The sequence below is a fragment of the Pongo pygmaeus genome, chromosome 19 (assembly GCF_028885625.2).
Source record: "Pongo pygmaeus isolate AG05252 chromosome 19, NHGRI_mPonPyg2-v2.0_pri, whole genome shotgun sequence".
NCBI lineage: Eukaryota > Metazoa > Chordata > Mammalia > Primates > Hominidae > Pongo > Pongo pygmaeus.
In genome coordinates, this window is record NC_072392.2 from 91,838,898 (window position 1) to 91,860,103 (window position 21,206).

At 54.2% G+C, this 21,206-nt stretch overlaps 1 protein-coding gene across 2 annotated transcripts in view; it reads right to left on the reverse strand.

Annotated features, from left to right (window-relative positions):
* Positions 1 to 20,738, reverse strand: part of SDK2 (sidekick cell adhesion molecule 2) — a 314,055-nt gene extending 293,317 nt beyond the window's left edge. For both annotated transcript variants that reach the window (XM_054457341.2, XM_054457340.2), the window contains exon 1: positions 19,542 to 20,738. In XM_054457341.2, coding sequence (XP_054313316.2) covers positions 19,542 to 19,605 — 64 coding nt within the window. In that variant the 5' untranslated portion in view covers positions 19,606 to 20,738. The remainder of the gene's footprint in view (positions 1 to 19,541) is intronic.
* Positions 20,739 to 21,206: the final 468 nt, after the last annotated feature.

Here is a 21,206-nt window from a genome sequence, read left to right on the forward strand (position 1 = left end):
AAGAGAATAGAACTGATCACTCCTATTTTTTTAGAAGAGTAGAGACCCTCTTAAAATCAATCTTAAAATAGCAACAGCAGCAAATGAACTCTAGTGCTTCCCAGAATTTAATGTGCGTGCCGCACCTGGGGAATCTTAAAATGCAGATTCTGATTCATCAGGTCTGCGGTGAGGTCTGAGTTTCTGCATGTTTAGCAACCACTGAGTGGTGCTGAGGCTGCCGGCATAAGCACCGCTCTCAGCCACTCAAGGAACTGGTGCATCCAAAAGCCCTGAACTAACCCGGCTTCACGAGGGGAAGATGCAACTATAATAAGGGTGGCCGTGGTGATGTTGTTACTAGGAGGAGTGGTTATTGAGCAGTTACTCTGCACCAGATGCTCCATGCCACTGTGGTACAACAGAAGGAAAATCTATCCAGCCTTGCAGGATTTTCCTAATCTCTCTCCAAGAGTCAACAGAGAAGGAAGAAACTGAATATAAGAGGATTAACATTTTCTTTGCAATATGTCTCACTGCCCCATTTGATAGACGAAGTAACTGAGGCTGGAAGAGCTTTGGTAGCTTGCCAAGGTCCCATAACTCACAAGCAGCAGGGCCAGGATTCCTGCCGAGGTGTGCTCTGGCTTTCAAGACCATGGTAATTTGAACACAGCCTCTCATGAGACAGGGAGACAGAGGCAGAGAGAGCAGCGCATACCAGGCAGGACCAGACAAGCAGGCACCAGGGCGCGAGGCGGAATTCCACATCCTGCCTGTGACGCCCAAGACAATCTCCTAGGCAAAACTGGGGAACTTCATGGAGAAGTTTCTAGGCCTGCTCACCATTCTTCTACCTCACCCTTGTCGTATTCCTGGAGTCTGAGAGAAGAGGGTCCCCTGGCCTTGTCAGCCCCCTGAGAGGGGGCAGCAGGAGAACAGGGTCCTGGGTGGTGGCCTCTCTGATTTACAGAGCAGGAAAATGAGGCCTGGAGAGGGGAGGGGAACACCTGAAGGTCTCACCAGTGGGCAGGGCAGGGTTCTCGGGCTTGCGACCTGGGCAGTCACCCTGGGACCCACGCCTAGAAGGGCACCACCCTTGGTGTAATACTTCTCTGCCACCATCTTGAAATTCTGATTAATTTTTAACACCACATTTTCTTTTCTTTTTCGTTTTCGTTTTTCTTTTTCTTTTTTTTTTTTTTGAGAGAGAGTCTCACTCTGTCGTCTAGGCTGGAGTGCAGTGGTGCAATCTTGGCTCACCGTAACATCTGCCTCCCCGGCTCAAGCGATTCCCTTGCTTCAGCCTCCCGAGTAGCTGGGATTACAGGTGCCCACCACCACACCCAGCTAATTTTTGTATTTTTAGTAGAGACAGGATTTTGTCATATTGGCCAGGCTGGTCTTGAACTCTTGACCTCAGGTGATCCGCCCACCTCAGCCTCCTAAAGTGCTGGGATTATAGGCGTGAATCACCGAGTCCTACAGCATTTTCATTTTGCACCAGACCCTGCAAAAGATGCCGTTGGTCCTGCCAGTGGGTTAGAGAACATGTCAGGGCTGTACCCCCTTTCAGAGCTGTTCCTGGAGGCCAGGACCTGAGCACTGAGTGAGACAGAGCCGTCTCCGGGCAGGCTGCTGCAAGCCCACACCTCCAGGCAGCGGGAGCCCGGCGGACTGGAAAACAAAAGAAAACTCCAGGAGAGGCCAGGAGTGAAGAAGGACCTTCTGAGGGGGCAAGAGATGTGCCAGAATTGTGCCTGGGCGAGCTGGGGAACAGATCCCAAGTCCTCCTCTCCTGTCTGTAGTGACAGATGAATGAGTTGGCCGGGGCTCGGGAGGGGGAGGACAGGGGCCAGCTGTCTTCAGGGCCCTGGCCTCTCCAAGGAAACCTCCACCCCCACCATACCCAAACCCCGAGGGCTGGGCAGATGCACGGCGCCCAGCTGTGCCAGCCTGTCCCAGGGGCTCTGGGGAATTTAAGCCAAGTCCTTCACTTTGATTTTGGGTTGGCCAAAGGAGAAGGAAAAGGCCAAGTGGATTGGATTCAGAAGCTCCAGCCTGGCCTGCAAGTTCCAGCTCAGACAAGAGGCCTCCCTCTAGCTCCCCAACCCCCACCACTGGTTCCTCAGGCCTGGTGGAGACCAAAGCCAGCCAGACATGCATTCCTCTGGGCCACTGTCCTGTGCCCAGAAGACAGGTGCTGGCATCAGAGAGGGCTGAGGAAGGAATGCTGGGATGGAGGCAGGACAGAAGAGACACTTCATCAGCCCAGCACATTCTAGGAAGACAGCGATGGAATGGGAGGCTTCTCTGGAGACCCGGGGACAGGCCTGAGGTTGTCTGAGCCCCAGGGGCTGGTCTTCGATGTGGACCCCAGAGGGTTTCCTGATTTATCCATAAGCTTGGACCTGCTGTACTGAGGACAGAGGGGCAGTATTCAGTCTCCTTGGGTGGCCTCTTCACCCTGCGGCCCTTTCTCCAGCTTGGCCTGCACAGGGGGCCCAATCAACAGAACCCAACAATAGCCGGGGGGTGTAAAATCCAGAAAGAACCTTTGCAGTATCGGACAACTGGTGAACATTGCCAGGATGAGCATCTTGTATATTTTGAACCAACTCTACCAGCCCATTTTCTAGTTGCTAGGATGGTCACATCCAGACTCATGGGGGTTGTTGAGAGGATTCAATGTGTTAATACATGTGAGGCGCTTAGAACACAGACTGGCAAGGGGATAGGCTTTATATAAATGGTGGTTATTACCATATTTCCTCTAAATGCACATTGTTTTCATTTTCACATCTCTGGAGTCAGAATGTATTTTGTGGATTAAATGGCAGCATTTTTTTTTCCTTCTTAGAGGCACATAAAATAACATGTCTTATAATTGATGTGTCTTAGGTTCAGTCAAATATGGGATGAAAAGGAACACTGTATTCTTAAGACTGCATCTTTCAGTGACGCCTCCTTCCATGTGAGTTGAGTCCTGGGGTGCTCCTCAGCTCCCCCACCCATGTGGAAACAGGCACAGAGACCCCAGGGAGCTGGGGAAGGGCATGAGGGATAAGCACAAAGTCCTGGGCCAAGGCTGTCCAGGTTGGCTGAGCCCTAGGCAGACAGGTCAGGAACACTGTGGGCAGTGGGTGGGACAGGCCCCTAACAGAGCCCCTCGGGCTCACATAGTAATTCCAGTGCTGGGTCAGCCACGTTCCCAAATCGTACATCAGACAATCTTCCCACCAACCCTCGAGTGTGAGGATGTTTTGTTTGTTTAAAACCCACATTTGGCCGGGCATAGTGGCTCACACCTGTAATCCCAGCACTTTGGGAGGCCGAGATGGGCGGATCACGAGATCAGGAGTTCGAGACCATCCTGGCTAACACGGTGAAACCCCGTCTCTGCTAAAAATACAAAAAAAAAAAATTAGCCAGGCGTGGTGGTGGGCGCCTGTAGTCCCAGCTACTAGGAGGCTGAGGCAGGAGAATGGCATGAACCCGGGAGGCGGAGCTTGCAGTGAACCGAGATCGAGCCATTGCACTCCAGCCTGGGCAACAGAGCGAGACTGTCTCAAAAACAAAACAAAACAAAACAAAACAAAAAAAACACCACGTTTAACAGATGAGGAAACTGAGGCTGGGGAAAGGCTAAGTCATCTGGCCAAGGTCATTTAGCCAAGCACAGGCAGAACCAGGCCAAGTTACAGGCCAGCCTGAGAATGTGGCCTCCTCAGGAGCACAGAGAGGAGGCAGGGGGGCCAGGATGCCGCCCGGCACACACCGTGGCTGAGAACACAGGCTCTGCGCCCAGTGCTTGAGTCCGTTTCTGAATCCAGCACTCATAAGCCATGCTACTCTGGGCAAGCTGCTGGGCTCTCTGTGCCGGTTTCCTGGTCCATATAATGGGAAAATATGCTTCCTCCTAGAGGCCTGAGAGGGTTGGAGGGGCAGATCCACAGACAGCATCTAGAATGACATCGCACCTGCAAAAGCTCAGTCACTGTGAGCTCTTATGATGCCCTGAGTTCTGGGGAACTCCAAAAGCTCCTGATCCGGGAGCTGACCTGCAGGTTCCCCTAACCCCACTCATGGGCCTTGAGTGTCTGGGGCTGGTGTGGCATAGGAGAGCTAAACTGACCACCTGGGAGGGGCCCAGAGAGCCACACTCCTAAACCAGCAGCCAGTTCTGGGGTCAGGAGAGCCAGGGAAGTGGCTGTCTGTGCTGCTCATGGGGCAGCCCAAGGCTGGTCACTCTTCCTCCCTGATTCCCAGCCCTGCAAAGGATATTCAAACCCACCACACTTCAGAGAGGTGCTGGGGCACATGAGAGGAAGTGTGGCCCCCTTCCAAAGCCACGCCCCAGAGACTGGCTCTTCAGCCGCCCCCTCCCACCCCTGGCAAAGGCTGGTGGCTACCCAGATGTGGATCTGGGGTGTCCGTGCCCAGACCCCCCTGGACGTGAGCTGGAGAAGCCAGGTCATGGGCCCAGCTGTTCTGCAGCTCTCCCACCTCCCAATTCCGCTGATTCCTATGTGGGGGATGGTGCCAAGGAGGGTCCAGAGAACTCAGTCCTGCCAGACACTGGCCAACAGCTGCAGTGGGTGGAGCCTGCAGAGGGGGCAGGAAAGCCAGGCTCCTGAGCTCGCACCTCACTTGCCTTTCTTGGCTGCACATCCTCCTCTATAAAGTGAGGTAGCCCTTTGTAATCTGACCTTAGTAATTCTCCTTGTTCCCTACCATTTTAGCTCAGATACTGGCCCTTAGGGAGGCTCCAGGATCTGGAGCCAAAGGAGGGTGCTGGGAAGAAAGACCACAAGCCCCAGACGCATCTGCCCATCCCACGTGTGCTTAGATGATTCACCATGGTTTAAGCTGCTGTTTCCCTCCTGACACTTGCATAGCTTCTATGAGATGGTTACTGCCCAGGAATGCAAGTGACCCTGAATGTAGGCACCTGAGGGCAGAAGCCACTCGGGGTGTGGCCAGGTAGAATTTAGCCTTAGTGATTAGATAAGACCAAGGTGCGTATTTGCTGCCTATAATTGCTGCTTGGTAGCAGTAAGGATGAAAAAGAAGACCCCAGCATTTCCTAGGGAAGACGGGGGCCCCTCCCATCCTAAAAGACTCAGCTTGTATGTCACCTCCTCCTCTGGGGCAGCATCTCAGGTCATCCCTCTGGACTCCCATATCACCTGTCCTATAGGACCAACCACAGGCTTGCTGCCTTCACTTGACCATGAGCAATTTGAGGGCAGGGACCTGCCTTAGACTGGGCTGGATCCTGGGCACCTCACTTAGTATACAGGTGGTGCTTAGTAAGTGCATGAGAAGCAAAAGAGGTTCATGGTTTTGGTTATCCATTGGCTCATGGGGGTTACTTTGGAGCTTTTAGCAAAAGCTCCTTCTCCCAGGAAGGAGGGCTCTGGGCTGGATTTTCTTTTCTTTTCTTTTCTTTTAAGTCAGGACAAGGAGGGGCAAGAGCCTCCTGAAGGAAGAAGTGAAGAATGAGTGCTGGTCAATACCAACCCCCCACCAGGTGCAAGGCCATCACCACATTCAAGTTCATGTGTTAACTGAGCTTTGCTGTAGCCCTCTGCAGCTGCAGCAGCTGACTCGGAGTCCATGGGCAGAAGTAGCTCGGCTCAGCCACCACCATGACACCTTGACTCGGGCCCTAGAAGAAGCACCTTCTCTTCAAACCTTTACGCCAGGCCTTCTCAAAGTGGGCTCCCCGGACCAGCAGCAGTGGCAGCGACACCTGGGAACTGTCAGAAATGCAGATTCCCAGGCCCCTCTCCCAGACCCACTGCTTCAGAAGTTCTGGGAATGGGGCCCAGGAATATGCATTCTAACAGGTCCCCAAATGGTGCTCAAGTATGAGATCCACTGCTCTAGGCCACCCCCTCACCTCCATCAAGAGGCAGGTGACATCTGGGCTCCCAGAATGTGACTCCTGATGCCCCAGATGGAAGGGCACCCCCTCATCCCTCCCATCTCGCCCTCCTCCCTCCTCAACCCCCAGGTTCCCTCAGGGTCTGGCACTATGAGGGGCCTAAGTGTCCTCCCTCTCTCTGCCAGAATCTAGGAGGCATGGCTGTGCCTCAGCTTGGACTCAGTCTGGGCTCTAAGGACCCAGGGCCCCTCAAGCTCTTTCTCAGCGGAGGGAGGCCTAATCCCTAAACCCTGGGGCCGGACATTCCAAGTTCCTGGAGACACAATAAGTCCTAACATTCCAAGGGAGGTGGCAGGGCTGGGGGCACAGACAATGGGCCTTGTGTTCCTCCCCACGCCTTCCTTTCAAACCAGGGCTCCACAAGGGAGGTTGAGCTGTCAAAAGCACCACTGTCCACCCCACTGGTCCTGCTTGCCTTTGCCCAAGGCCCAGGCTAAGGCTGGCAGCCCCTTAGCATACCGCCCCCTCCCTGAAGCAGAACGGTGTTCCTTCTTCTTGGTGGTTTCCAGCACTTTCTAGATTCTTCATCCACCAGGGCCTAAGGAGGAAGGGGTTAAATGCCAATACTTCCCTTCTCTGTCTTCAGGGGGCTCTGGCACAGAGGAGCACGGGCAGTGGACAGAGCTCTCCAGCCACCTGAAGCCACAGCCAGAAGCGCCTCCTCTCTGGGGCTGATTTCTCTTCATTAGTGCAATCACATCAACACTGACAGCCGCATATTTATTACTGTCCCGACGACTACCATTTTTCACCCAGTGATGCGCAGGCGGATAATGAGCTTGGAGCCGAGCTAATGAGGAAATCCCCTCGGCCCTCCTTGGCAGCCCAGGCCCCGCGACAGTCTGCCGGCCAACCCGCTCTCTGCCTGTAGACACTACACCCGGGCACAGAAAGGGACTCCAAATGGGGAAGTCAAGGGTCACCAGGCTGAGCCAGCCAGAGCCGTCCAAAGCCAACACGCACACTGCCCGTGGGGAAGAGACTTCGGGGTTGACTGAGCAATTGGGTCTGAGCACTGGGCACCGTCTCAGGGCAGAGCCCCTCTTCCATTCTGGGTTCTGAGTCCTCAAGCCAGGGCAGCCAGAGACAAACATCAGGGATGGGCAGGTGGGCTGCCGGCCAGGAACCCCGGGGGAATGGGTGAGCAGGCGGGCTGCTGGCCAGAAACCCTGGTGGGGGGCTGGGTGGATGTTTTGGGAGGAGGTGCTTGAACCTAATCAAGAACATTTCCTTAGTGATGCATGGGGAGGGCAAGGTGCTTGCAGCTGTATGGGGCACCAGCTACACACAGTAAGGACCTACTTTGCAAGGGGCTGGTCTTCTGAGAGCCTCAGCTCTTCTGGAAGGTACCCACACATCTAAATGAAAAAGGCCCCCGGGCGGTGGACATAGTGATCCCAGAGCCCAAACCTCTGACTAAGAGAGTCTTCAGGCCCTCAACTAGTCTCCAAATAAGACCCCACTGCTGGTGTTGATTGGCTTGCCTGGTCCAAATAAAGAGGGGGAGGTGGGAAGGTCCAGGGAGAAGACAGGAGACAGGTCCTCTAATGGTTTGGAGCAGTTTGGGTGAAGCTGAAGAAGAACCCAGACTACCACCCAATCACCCAAGCAGCAGGGTCCCCTTAGGAGGGGCAACAGCCGTATCCTCACTCCCACCACCCTTGAAGGCATGGCCATAGGCCAGCCATAGCAGATAGGCAGTGTGATGGTTAATATTCAGTGTCAACTTGATTGGATTGAAGGATGCAAAGTATGGTTCCTGGGTGTGTCTACGAGGGTGTCGCCAAAGGAGAGTAACATTCATGTCAGTGGATTGGCAGAGGCGGACCCACCCTCAGTCTGGGTGGGCACCATCTAATCAGCTGCCAGCATGGCTAGATTAAAGCAGGCAGAGGAACGTGGAAGGACTTGACTTGCTGAGTCTTCCGGCCTCCATCTTTCTTCCCGTGCTAGAGGTTTCCTGCCCTTGAACATCGGACTCCAAGTTCTTCAGCTTTCGAACTCTCAGACTTACACCAGTGATTTTCCAGGGGCTCTCAGACCTTTGGCCACAGACTGAGGGCTGCACTGTTGGCCTCCCTACTTTTGAGATTTTGGGACTTGGACTGACCTCCTTGCTCCTCAGCTTGCAGATGGCTTGTTGTGGGACTTCACTTTCTGACCGTGTGATCCAATACTCTTAATAAACTCCCCTTCATATACACATCTGTCCTGTTAGTTTTGTCCCTCTAGAGAACCCTGACTAACACAGGTAGAGTGACTCAACTATGTTTGAGGTCCAACTGCTTTAGAAAACAGCACAGAAAATTTTAAACACAAACAGCTTAAATATATACATGTAAAGCATCTTAGAATCTTACAGATGCTGTGACTCATTCAAGTCTTTCGAGACCAGATTTTGACGTATGTTCTAGGGGGTCCAGGAAGCCATGGGGACGACAAGCCACGTCTTCCAGCAGCATCGACTGGCTTTAACATATCCTTTGTGTGTTGGGATAGAATTTAGATAGCCCATGGAGTAGAATGCACATATTCACACATTTTAAAACTAAAATAGGCTGGGTGTGGTGGCTCACACCTGAAACCACAGCACTTTGGGAGGCAGTGGCAGGGGCATCACATGAGGTCAGGAATTCGAGATCAGACTAGGCAACAGAGCGAGACCCTGTATCTACAAAAAATAAAATGATTAGCTGGGTATGGTAGTGCACACCTGTGGTCCCAGCTACTTAGGAGGCTGATGTGGGAGGATCACTTGAACCTAGGAGGTTGAGGCTGCAGTCAGCTCTTATTATGCCACCGCCCTCCAGCCTGGGTGACAGAGACCGACATCTCAAAAAATATAAAATTAAATATAAAATAAAATGTAGAAATATATAAAGAAAAGGTCATGGGATAGTAGGTGGTTTCAGGCTGCATGGCCGGATACATTAGGGCACGTGTCCACCCTCCTTACCATGAGTGGAACATCATGGAAGAGTTTGGAAAAGCTGCATTTACCTTCCCACTTTTTTCCCAATGAGGACACTTCTGGCCACACAGGCTAAAAGGTCTGGCCCAAAAGGACCCAATGAGACTCTTCCATTGTGGCCTCTGAGGCCCATGCAGAGTCATGAACTTGTTATCTTCTTTCTCTGACTTCACTGTTACCTCCCTAGCACCCTTAAAGGAGTTAAGTGTGTTAATTCAAGAAATAATTTACGTCTAGTACCTCAGTCCTTGTGGATGAAGGGTTATTATCTAAACTCAAGGAGTTCACAATTAAAGAAATCAGTTACACACAGATATTAAAAGATAATTCAGAATCAACAAGGCCAAAGTGCCCAGCGAGACATCTAGACTGGAACAACTGGGAGGAGGAGTCCCAGCCAGAAGTCAGGGACGGCTTCACACTAGACTTTTTGGGGTCAGTGGAGAGGAGAACAGGGGTTCGAAAGGGGAGAAAGGAGGTGCCATTGGGCTGGCAGGGTGGGGAGGGCAGTGTGAGCTTGGTGGAAGGCTGGCGTGGGGACAGGTGGAGGCGAGATTGCAGTGGCACGTAGGGCCAGATTGTGGAGAGTTTGCCATTGAGGCCACAGCTGTGGGGAAGCTACCAGAGTTCTGAGAGCAAGGGTGTGATATGACAGGTCTCAGCATCCAGACCCCATCACTAAGACCCTACGGACATCAAGAGGGGGCTCCAAGTGTCCTTACAGAGAGGAGAGGCCATCCCAGGGTGCCCCCTCTGTCCTCCTCCTGTGCCCTACCCAAGCTAAGGAGAAGCCTGTGGTCAAATGAGGCTACCCTGGGTCCACTAGCCCAAAGCAGCATGGCAAACAGTTCCTGAATGTGGGTATCTTGGCCAGATCTAAGGCAATGGCCTGGGAGGCAGCTGACCTGCATTCATCATCTCTTTCTTACGAGTCAAGCGACCTTGGCAAGTTACTTAATATTTCTGAACTTCCATGCTAACAATGTTAATAACATTAATACTTTCTGGCCAACCTCCTTCATAGACTGGGGTGAAGAGCAAATGCGATGTCTATGAAAGCTACCCACATACATTTGAGATTTTATGGGAGGATCCAATAAATACATTCACCTTAAGGCTGAACAGCTGATAATAGCTTAATAAGTGGGTTCTCTGTGCCGTATTTGCATTTTAAGCTGGAGACAGAGAATGTCTTAACCAAATCAATAGATCCCCAACAGCAGAAGTTTAGATGCCACTGGCAGGTCTGTGAAAGACAAAAGGAACAAAAGCTATCAGGGCAGGGGAACCTGTCAAACTGCAGGCCCCAAACGGACCTTGCTTCCAAAATAAAGATACTAAGGACAATGACATGACAAACACTTATTCAGTGTTTATGATACACAGAGCACTGTGTCCTAAGAGCTTAGCACAGCTCGTTAAACCCTGTCACAACCCAACTGTTATCCCCATTTTACAGATGAAGAAACTGAGGCACAGACAGGGTGTGTAACTCATCCAAGGTCACCCAGGCAGTAAATGACAGGTAGGATTTGAACCCAGGGAGTCACCCGCATTCCAGGTTTCTATTTTTTTTTGAGACAGAGTCTCACTCTGTACCCCAGACTGGAGTGCAGCGGCACCATCTCAGATCACAGCAACCTTCGCCTCCCAGGTTCAAGCAATTCTCCTGCCTCAGCCTCTCGAGTAGCTGGGATTACAGGCACGTGCTACCATGCCCAGCTCATTTTTGTATTTTGTATTTTTAGATGGGCTTTCACCATGTTGGCCAGGCTGGTCTTGAACTCCTGTCCTCAAGTGATCCACCTGCCTCTGCCTCCCAAAGTGCTGGGATTACAGGCGTGAACCACTGCGCCCGGCCCATTTCAGGTTTCTTGGTGCTCTATGCTGTCCTGCCTGGGCCCCTGCTGCCACCTTCTGCACTGGCTCTCACAGCTCGAAGCAGCAAATGAAGCATCGGCTCCAGATTCATAATTAACTCACATTATGTGGTGACAGCCCAATTGTTCAGGTACCCAGTGATATTTTTGACCTTTACTCAGATTCTGGGCCTCCCAGATCTGTACTCCAGGGAGGTGCCTGGGGAAGGGGGAAATTTCCAGAGCCCTGGCTTTACGAGGCCCTTGAGAGTCACTGGTGTCCGCCCCAGATGCCGAATTCCCTGAATGAGCCTCGTTATGGCAAATAATATTTCCTTCCGTTAGGACTGTCACATCATCGAAATTTCATCACCCCTCTGGGTCACTAATAGCTTCCTACATGGCATCAAACTTTAATTGCCTTTCTTCCCCTCATCCTCCCCACCCTCACACCTCGTTCAATTTAGAAGGCACTTGTGTGGCTCAGTTACTGGCAAGCCAGTTCTGAATGCCCCAAGTGACCTTAAGGGAACTCCTCAAATAGCTTTGGGGCATCCCAACCCCAGAGAGAGATGGAGACAAGGAGAAGAGTAGAAGACCTTCAATATTCTGCCAAGTTAAGGCCTAGTGAGGACACAGCCAGGGTGGAGGCAAGAGCCAGGAGGATCAGGAGGAGGAGGAGGAAAAGGAAGAGGAGGAGGAGGAGTTCCAAGGCCTCTTTCCAAACTCTACCACCCTCCCTGGACCAGCCCTTCTTCAAACAGCACAATTGTCTGGGCATCTCCCTGGAGAATAGCTGTCTGTCCTTGGGAAGACAGTGATGTATGCTGTGGAAGCCAAAGGCAGCCTGGAGCAGTGGAAAGAGGACAGATGTTGGGACCAGAGAGGCCTGGGTTCAAATCCTGACTCCTCAACTTCCCCGCTAGAAGGCCTTGGGTGGTTAATCTCTCAGCCTCACTTTATCCACATGTCAGAGTGAAAGGGAGGACTGAGGCAGATGATGGTTGTAATGCACCTTGCCATGTCTGACAAGCAGAACTGTGCACCAAACATGAGCTCAGGATGGAAGGGAAGACAAAAAGATTCTAAACTGGGGAAGAAGTAAAAGAAAATGGGGTGAGCCAAGTGCGGTGGCTCATGCCTGCAATCCCAGCACTTTGGGAGACCGAGGTGGGCGAGTTACTTGAGGTCAAGAGCTTGAGACCAGCCTGGCCAACGTGGTGAAACCCCATGCCTACTAAAAATGCAAAAATTAGTCAGGCGTGGTGGTATGTGCCTGTAATCCTAGCTACTCGGGAGGCTGAGGCAGGAGAATCACTTGAACCTGGGAGGTGGAAGTTGCAGTGAGCTGAGATCGTGCCACTGCACTCCAGCCTGGGTGAAAAAGCAAGACTCTGTCTCAAAAAAAAAAAAAAAGAAAGAAAAAAAAGAAAAAGGTGAGAAGATGTGGAAGCTATGGGTGAAATATACAGCAAAGATACCAGAGAAGACAAGCTGTCTTAATGCAGTCTGAGATCCTATCTTAAGGCCATTTGGAGGGGCAAGCACAGAAGTACAAATATAGTTAAAGTCATTTATTAAACAAGTGCTTATGATATGTCAGGCTCCATTCTCAGTGCTCTATGTGTATTATCTCATTTAAGCCTTGAAAGGTTTTTCTCCTTGTTTTACAGACAAAGAAACAGAGGTTGAGAATGTTAAGTGACTTAACCCAGAGTGTCACAGATAGCCGATGGCAGAGCTTGAACCCAGGTCAGCCCAATTCTGAGGCACTGATCCTATACATACCACTTCTTAACAGCTTAATGGGGAATAAAATAAGCCTCCGAACAAGGAAGTAATAGCACAGACTGGGGTTCTGCTTTAGGAATGTGCAAGGTAAAAATGTCTTCTGTAAAGTCACCCTCTGTATGAAATGCAGAGACCACAATGTCTTCTCTGTGGTTATGAAGGAACACTAGGCATTGCCAGTGCATGAGATCCGGTTGTCTTTTTCCAGCACATGAAAGCCTGCACTTCCTAGCTCCCTTGCCATTAGGTGGGACCATGTGATCCATTCTAACGAATGGGCTACAATCAGAAGAAACACAGGCTAAATAATTATTATTATTGTTTTGAGACGGAGTTTTGCTCTGTCACCCAGGCTGGAGTGCAGTAGCATGTTCTCGGCTCACTGCAGCTTTTGCCTCCCAGGTTCAAGCAATTCTCCTGCCTCAGCCTCCTAAGTAGCTGGGATTACAGGCATGCGCCACCACACCTGGTTAATTTTTGTATTTTTAGTAGAGAGAGGGTTTTGCCATGTTGGCCAAGCTGGTCTCAAACTCCTGACCTCAGGTGATCCACCTGCCTCAGCCTCCCAAAGTGCTGGGATTACAGGCATGAGCCACCGCACCTGGCTGGGAATGTAAGTGTTGATGCAAGATCTTCCTCTCCCTTTTCCTCTGGAGCATTAATCAAAGACCTTGTGTATTTCAAATGGTGCATCTATGTATGGATGGCATTACCTCCTAAACCTTCTACCTCTCCTCTCAATTTCCTTCACATCATCAAGTTGGAGTTCAGCTGATGGGGCTTCAGCAGAGACCCAGGGGCTGCCCAACTCAGAGGCCAGGCCTGCTAAGAGGCAGATTCATCTGTCAGGCCAGAGTCAGGAAGAGCTGGGAAAATGGCCAGAAAATCTGAGCAGGGACTCCTGTCTCAATGGCAACACTACCCCATTCCATGGATGCATCCGTGGGAGCTGCTGGAGGGCGGGACCCCCACTCTTGAGGTACCTGGCTGCTCAGTGCGCTGAGGGCTACATGGCATGGGGTGTGCTGGATGTACAGAGACCAGAGGCATTTCACAAGTCAATCAGCTCTGGAGATGGGGCGAGAGGCCTGGGAGGAAGCTGGAGGAGCTGGCAGGGGCCAGATGACCGCGGGCTGTATGCCTCCAGTAAGCATTCATTAATTCATTAATTCATTAATTCATTCATTCTTCATATTATGCTGACTCCTCCTATGTGCCAGGCACTGCCCTAGTGGCTAGAAATATACCAGTGAATGAAGCAAAGCCCCTGCCCTCCAGAGACACCAATAATAAACAAACAAGTCAATATATGTCAGCTGGAGCTGAGTGCAATGGAGAAAATGATGCAGAGCGAGAGCGTGGGTGCTGGGAGATGTCACGTTATAGGGTGCTCCGAGATGGATAAGAGACATTAGGAGGAAGTCCTGGAGGAAACAAGGATGAACTTTGTAGACATCTGGGTGGTGTGGGCACCACTGATGGAAAGGCAGGAACTTCAAGTGCCAGGTTAGAGGCCTGGTGAGTTCCAGGAACAATAGGCAGTCAGTGTGGGGACAGCAGTGAATGCAGGGGGAGTGAGGAGATGAGGTGGGAGGGGAGGTTCATGTCTGGGGAGCAGAGGGGCAGTGACCAGGACATCCTCCTGGCCTGTGATGGACGCATTATAAGAACTTAACATTTACAGAGGGGATTTTCAAAGTGATCTGGACAATCTCATTTGATTATCCAAGACAACTCTATAAGGTAGATAACAATCTTTTTTTTTTTTTTTTTTTTTTAATGAGACAGGGTCTCGCTCTGTTGTGTAGGCTGGAGTACCGTGGCGCGATCTCAGCTCACTGCAACCTCCGCCTCCCAGGTTCAAGAGATTCTCCTGCCTCGGTCTCCCAAGTAGTTTGGACTATAGGCTCCCACTACCATGCCTGGCTAATTTTTTTTATTTTTAATAGAGATGGGGTTTCCCCATGTTGGCCAGGCTGGTCTTGAACTCCTGACCTCAAGTGATCTGCCGGCCTCGGCCTCCCAAAGTGCTGGGATTACAGGCGTGAGCCACTGTGCCCGGCCGGTAGATACACCTTTTTTTACTTTACTCATTTTACAGATGAGAAAACTGGCTTAGCTCAGCATCGCCTAGTGATGGGGGCAGAAGCCACGCTGGGAGCCATTCACGTCTGCAGGAGAAGGGCCTCCCCAGGGCTCCCTGGGCTCAGCAAGAGGCTTTTGGTCCAGACACCGGGCCCAGGGAGTCTGAGGGGACAAGCCCTGCAGTCCCCTCTCTCCCTTCCCCCGGGGATGCTGAGCATCCCTGCTCAACGCTGCTCACTGGCTCTGCCTCCTGCCCAGCACATGGACAGCAGGGGTGGGACACCTAGGGGAGGGGGCACCCGGGGTGTCTCAGCAACCAGCTTGTTTTCCTTTCCATTACAGGCAGTGGGCCGCAGCCGCCAGTTGCTGCTGGCCCATTTGTTGCTATTGGCATCCCAAGGCCCCAAATTATGATGACTAATTCCCACCGCTTTAGGCAGCTCCAGGGCTGTCTGCGGCAACATGCTCCAGGGGGAGCGGGGTAGAAATCCCGCAGGGAGCACACTAACACCCGACATCAATTCCAACTCAGCTTCCTGCCTCCCAGAGGGGCTGGGAGTCCGTAGGGACAGGGAGAGGGCTCCAGCCAATCAGAGGACCCCTTCAACCACAGCCAGATCCTAGGAAAATCAGCTGTAAGAGGACAATTTGTTCATCAGCATAAAACATAGCTAACAACCAGCTGGTGTTGAGCAGTAGTGAGTCCTCCATCATCAAGGGTATGCAAGCAGAGACCAGATGGCCTTGTGGGCAGAGGACGGTCCTAGATGACTTTTCGTGTGTCTTTCAAGTCAAATGCAATGATACCCATTAGTCCTTAGGACAGAAGATAAACCCATTCTCCCCTCCTTGTTAGCTTACAGCCCTACTGCGTCCTGTGGTAAAAAGTCAAATGCGGACCAATATGCAGGTTAACACTTCATTTTAAAGTCAGCCATTCAGGCGCTGTTTAAACAGAGGATCGCTGTAAAGAACTTGGCCTCTTTCCCAGCCTCCTTTCCCTTGTAGAACAAGGTTCCTGGCCCCTATGCCGGCCTTCCAGTAGAGGACACGAGGGAGAGGCAGTCGATAAATATTTGCTGAAAAATGCATGAAGAGGGGGTGGGGTGTGTGTGTGTCTGGGGTCGGGGGTGGGATTTCCGAGGCAGGTGTCAGGATGCTGGTGGGATGTAGCCTCTGGGTGGGGGTCCTGACTCTGTTCCTCCCAGGCAGGGGCCATTTTCTGCAGCCAGTGGAAGCACCAAGCTGTAGCCCTCATCTAACCACTGCCAGAATGTTCCGGACTCCCCCGCTGAAGCCAAGGGATGCAAAGGGTGAGGGAAAGAGGGGCACGGGAGAGCAGGGACACCCCCATTCCACTCTCGAGTGGGGCTTTTGACAGCTGAGCCCCAGGCAAGCATGACACCCGGCCTCCTGGTAATTAGCAAAAGGCCCTGATCAATAAGTTATTTTTTGCTGTCAGTAATTAATAATTACAGCTTAGCCACACCATGTAATTAAACTTTCATTCCGCTCCCTCGTGTACTGTTGGCTTTTATTGTGATTAGCTCCCAGCACTAAACTTTCTCCCTTTGGAGCCTTTCAGGAGCCTCTAGAGCTGGGGGTTACAGTCCTCTTTCTGTAAAGGCAGGTTGTCCCCACTGCCTTGTTTGCTCGGCTCAGATTCCCTTCCTTCTGTTCTCCCCCCAGGCATGATTCTCTTGAAAGAAACTTCTGGACCAGCTGGCTGGGCTGCTCCTGCCCTCCTCCCAACCTCTCAGGCTGGCCAGGATGACCTCCAGCAGTAATCAAGCTTCCAAGCACATGGGAAATCTCTCGAGGCTCTAGTTAAAAGACTTCCAGGCTCACCCAGACCTTTCCAATCAGTGTCTGGGAGCAGAGCCCAAGAATCTGCCTTGCTACAACTCCCTGGGAGCTAAGTGCTTGAGGGCCACTCTGAGACACAGTGATGTGGCTGTGGAAGGAATTTAAAGAAACCTTCTGGGTAAGGAAAAAGAATTCAAGGTCTTATTGGTGGGTGGCAGGGTACCATTCTTCATGGACTTCTAGCTTAGTGTTAAAACCATCATAACAACAACAATAATTGCTACGTATTAAGTACCTTCTATGTGCCAGGCACTGGCTGGGGCCCTGTCCCTGGAATACCTTGAATTCTCCTAGCAATTCTACAAGGCAAGAGCTATTATTGCCAGTGTACAGACGAGGAAACTGAGGCTCTTAGTGGCTAAGAGCCTTGCAGAAGGCCTGTCTGCAGCGAAGCAGCAAAGCCAGATCATGAGAGCCCATTCTTTCTGCTGCCAAAGTCAATGCTCTTTCTACAACCTCACTGCACTTTGCTTGGGAAATGAGTTTGCATCATGTGACCCATCGGGCATAGGGACAATGGTCCAATGTTAGCTTTCAGTATACCCAGGTGATGTCGCTCAGGTCCAGCACCTAAAAGAAAACAACCAGGCTAGGCTCAGATAAAATCTGGTGACAGTGGTCGATGTGAAGTTTGTCTCAAGGGAGGAACCAATTGTTTCATCCCTCGTTCTGTGCCATGCCTGGAGAATCAGGCTTGTGGGCTCAGAAATGACAGTGCTAGTGGCTTCAGCTACCCCCGAAGGATTAATGTCATGGCCCAAGACTGGAAGAAACTCACTCTCTAACCCCAAAGCAGATAAGAAAGGACCTCATGCCCTAATCCCACCCTCTCCAACACTCAAACACAGCACTGCCAAGCCTAGGACCGCGTTCCCACAATCCTCTGCAAGGCTTGCCGCCAGGGACACACATGGCAGGAGAGGGCTTGATGCTGGAAAACACTCTCGGAGCCAGAGAACACGAGCAGAGCAGCAGGGGACCTGGGCAGCCTGACACACAAAAAGCCAGCAAACAAGAAAGGCAGAGAGGAAGTGAATCAATCACAGAGACTTTCTCTGCTTCTGACAGGGGAGCCCCTCCCGCAGGAGGCGCAGGGACAGGGGACCACCTGGCCTTAACTTCAGCAGGAGGGGTGGGATCTTGGCCTCAAGTGGATGGCACAGGTGTGGAGGTGGGACAGGAAGGGACACATGAAGATCCCAAAGCAAGGGCCATCAGGTGCCCTGGGGACTCTATAAGGGCCTGGTCCTAGATGAGACAAGAATTGGTGAGCCATCTGCCCAGGGAAATCATACCATTGTTGAAAAGTCTGTAGAGCAATGAAGTTAGAAGGGTCCAGACAGATGCTGGCATCCCGTCCCTCCACGCCGTCCAGGCTTTTGGCTAGTAACACTGGTTATCCCAGAGCACAACTGTGAGGCTGCTCCAGGATGGACAACCCATTCCTATTCTGCCAGCATCAGGGTCCTCCTGGGACCCCTCAAAGAGGGGGCCCAGACAAGGAGAGCCCATGCAGCCGGTCCTGGTTTGAAGGAGAGGGGCTCAGAACTCACCTGGTTCCAGACCTGCCTCTGCCCGCAGATCACAGAGTGGCCTTGGGCAGGTCACTTAATGCCATTTGGCCTCAGTTTCCCTATCTGTTAAATGGCTACTAGAATAAGATGACCTCTGAGGTCCTCGCTTGTTCAAAGATTTTATGATGATCATAAAAATAATAACTTTTATTACCCTACATTTATAGGGCTCGTTACAAAATTTCTAAGTGCTTTTACGTAAATTACCTCGTAAAATCCTCCCCTCAGCCCTGTGAGTGAGAGCTGATTATTTTCATCTCTTTGATCTTGGCTCTCTGGATTGCCTGACGCTGGGCGCACGGGGTCCCTTCTTCCCAGAAGGTTTGGAGATCCAAGAGGCGGCGTGGGGAGTGGGTTGCAGCCCCCACAGTCCGGCCCCCTAGGGTGGGTCTGGCCCCCTCCTGAGCCTGCGAGAGTGAAGGCCTAGCCCTGCGAGTCCTGGAGCTCAGTCCAGGCTTCGTCTCCCTCCGCCCCCAGCAGGCGCCGCTCGGACACCGCTGACACCACTGTCTGGATCGGCGAACCCCAAAGGCGAGGAACCGCTGGTGCAGCCGCCCTTCACCGCGGGGACCTGCCCGAGGACCAGGGGGACGTCTGGGCATCCACCCTCAGGAAGCAGGCAGCGCAGATCACACCTCGGATCCTTCGTAGCACTCCCAAACCCAAAGCCACCAGCCCTTCTCCACCGCGAGGCTGCTCCCGGCAGCCACAGGTCACAGCAGCGAGCGGCTGCAAAGACTATCGAGCGAACAGCGGAGGCTGGAGGCAGGGGCGGGGATGCTGGGTGTGGGTGGATGGGTAGGAGGGGAGGCCTCAGACCCTCCCTGTGCACCACCCCCCGGTGGGTCCGCGGCTGTACCCGCGACCTCGGCTCCAGGCCCGCGCAGCGAAGCACCCCCAGCCCCAGTGGCTGGCCGGGCAGCCAGGGGCGGGCTCCCGTACGTGGCCAAGCCGGGCAATTGCTCTCCCGGGGCGAGCAACCCGGCACCCAGCGCCCGATCGCACTCCTTCCCAGCGCTCGCCCACCCCACTCCCTCGCCCCGGGGAGGCCATCGCCTGCCCGGCAGGGGCCCTGTCCTTCCCCGCAGAGAACCAGGAGCTCGGTCTGGGAAGCTCAGCGTAGCCGAGCGTGGAGCCAGGCACGGAATGTCGCTCCCCTCCCAAGCCGGCGCAGGGCAGCCACAGCAGACCGGGGGAGGGGAGCGCCCCTCCCACTTCACCTTGGGCTCTTCTCTGCCTCTCCAGGTCGTCCCCACCTTCCCCCATTCGGAAACCACAAGTCTCGGAGAGACTACCTCACCCCCAAAACTTGGGAGATGGGGTGTCTTGAAACTCCCTGGAGAGGGCTCTGCCACGGCTAAGCCGGGTGTCCAGGAGGCCACCGTGAGGCCGGCGAGCTCCCACCGCCCCTCCCCCGCCCACTCTCCCAGCCCCCTCCCTGTCCCCACGTGGGGGTCCCACCTTACCTTGGGCTCCGGCCGCGCGGATCTGATGCAGAGCTAGCAGCGTCCAGATCAAAAGCCCCCACATGGTGACCAGCCTGGAGAGGGGTCCTAGGGGTCTCCCTTCCCTCCGCCCTGTTTTATAATCCTGGTGGGGTCCGATACCCCGTGGCTTCGTCCCAGGAAACAGTCAGTCTACGCGGCTCCGTGCCCCGGGGCGTAATATGCCCGGGAGGGGCAGCGCTTGGCCACCCCAGCCCTTCCTCCTCTTCTGTACTAGTCCAAGCCCGGCAGCGCGCCCGGAAGGCTAGGGGCGAGCAGGGAGAAAGAGGCCAGGCCGCCCTCTCGGACTAGGGCGCCTCTCTCCCTTAGCACCCCAACTCCGACTTCTCCTAAACAGGGCGGCCTCTGCGATCCGGCCGGGTCGCCGGCCGAGCTCCGGAATAAATGGACAACTTCAGGAAACTTCCTCCCGTGGCCACGTTGCCCGCCCCCTCCCCGCCCCCTGGTTGGGTTCTCCCGGCCGACGCAGTCACCGCCGTTCCAGGCGCCGCGCCCCCGGGACCCGGCCAGAGCCGAGCGCAGCGGTAGACGCGGGTGCGGGGGATCTTTTAGGGGCGCCGGTTTCGGGGGGCGCGGTGAGCATAGCGGTCCGAATCTCCCTGAAGCTGAAGTTTTCTTCTCTCTAACTTTGCAGGCAGCATCTGGCGGGGCCGAACCACCCCCTCTGGGCTCCACCGCCCTCGCGCCGAATCCGGAGACGCCGGGTCTCCTCCGGGGGCGCTGGGGCCGGGCGCGCCCTCGGCTCCGCGCCCAGCCGGCTAGCAAACTTTGCGGGTCCAGGAGCGGGGCGCGCAGCCCTGAGCGCCCATGTCCGCGCCAGCCGCGGGGCGGCGGGGGAGGGTGCTGGGCTTCGCGACGCGGGCTGTCGTCGGCGCCCGGGCGCAGAGCCTCCTGCCGGCACGAGGATGGAGACCGGCGGCTCTGCCCTCCGCCGCGCCCCGGCCGGAGATCTCGGGAAGACGCACGGAGAACCCAGCGGGCAGCCCCGGCTCCGGGGACGCGGCGCCCCCTCGGACGCCCGGCGATCGCCGACCTCCCGGGCCGGAGGAGCAACGGCCGCCCCAGCGCCTCGGCCGCCGCCGCCGCTCGCCGAGCCCGCCGCCCTCCGCTTCCCGGGCTCGGCGTCCAGAGAGCCGCTCCTGCCTGCGCCGAGCCGGAGCTGCGGGGGCAGCGTGAGCCGGGGACGAGCGCGGCGGAGGCGGAGACGCGGAGAGGGGGGCCGAGCGCTACCCCGTGGCCGCGACTGGAGAGCAGCCTGCGCGCCGGGAGGGGCGGCGGCGGCGGCGGCGGCGGCAGCGGCCCCGAGCCAGGCCCGGGAGCGAGCCCCGCAGAAATACAATCCGACTGCGCGGTCGCGGGCGCCCAGCGGCTCTGGGACCCGCCGGGGGGCAGCAGTGCCAACCTCCTGCCGCGCCGGGAGAGATGCGCGCGAGCCCCTCCGCTCTCTGCCCAGCCTTTCCTTCCAGCCTCGCTCGCACCCCTCTCTCAAAGGCCTCATAGGACTCCCAGAGTCTCCTATAGTCGGGAGCCCCCAGCCCCCTTCCGGACATGGAGTGATTGGTGGGGAGGCGGCGGTTGGGAAAAGGGGGTCGGTCAACCGATTGATTCCAGTTTCTGCTTCCCAAG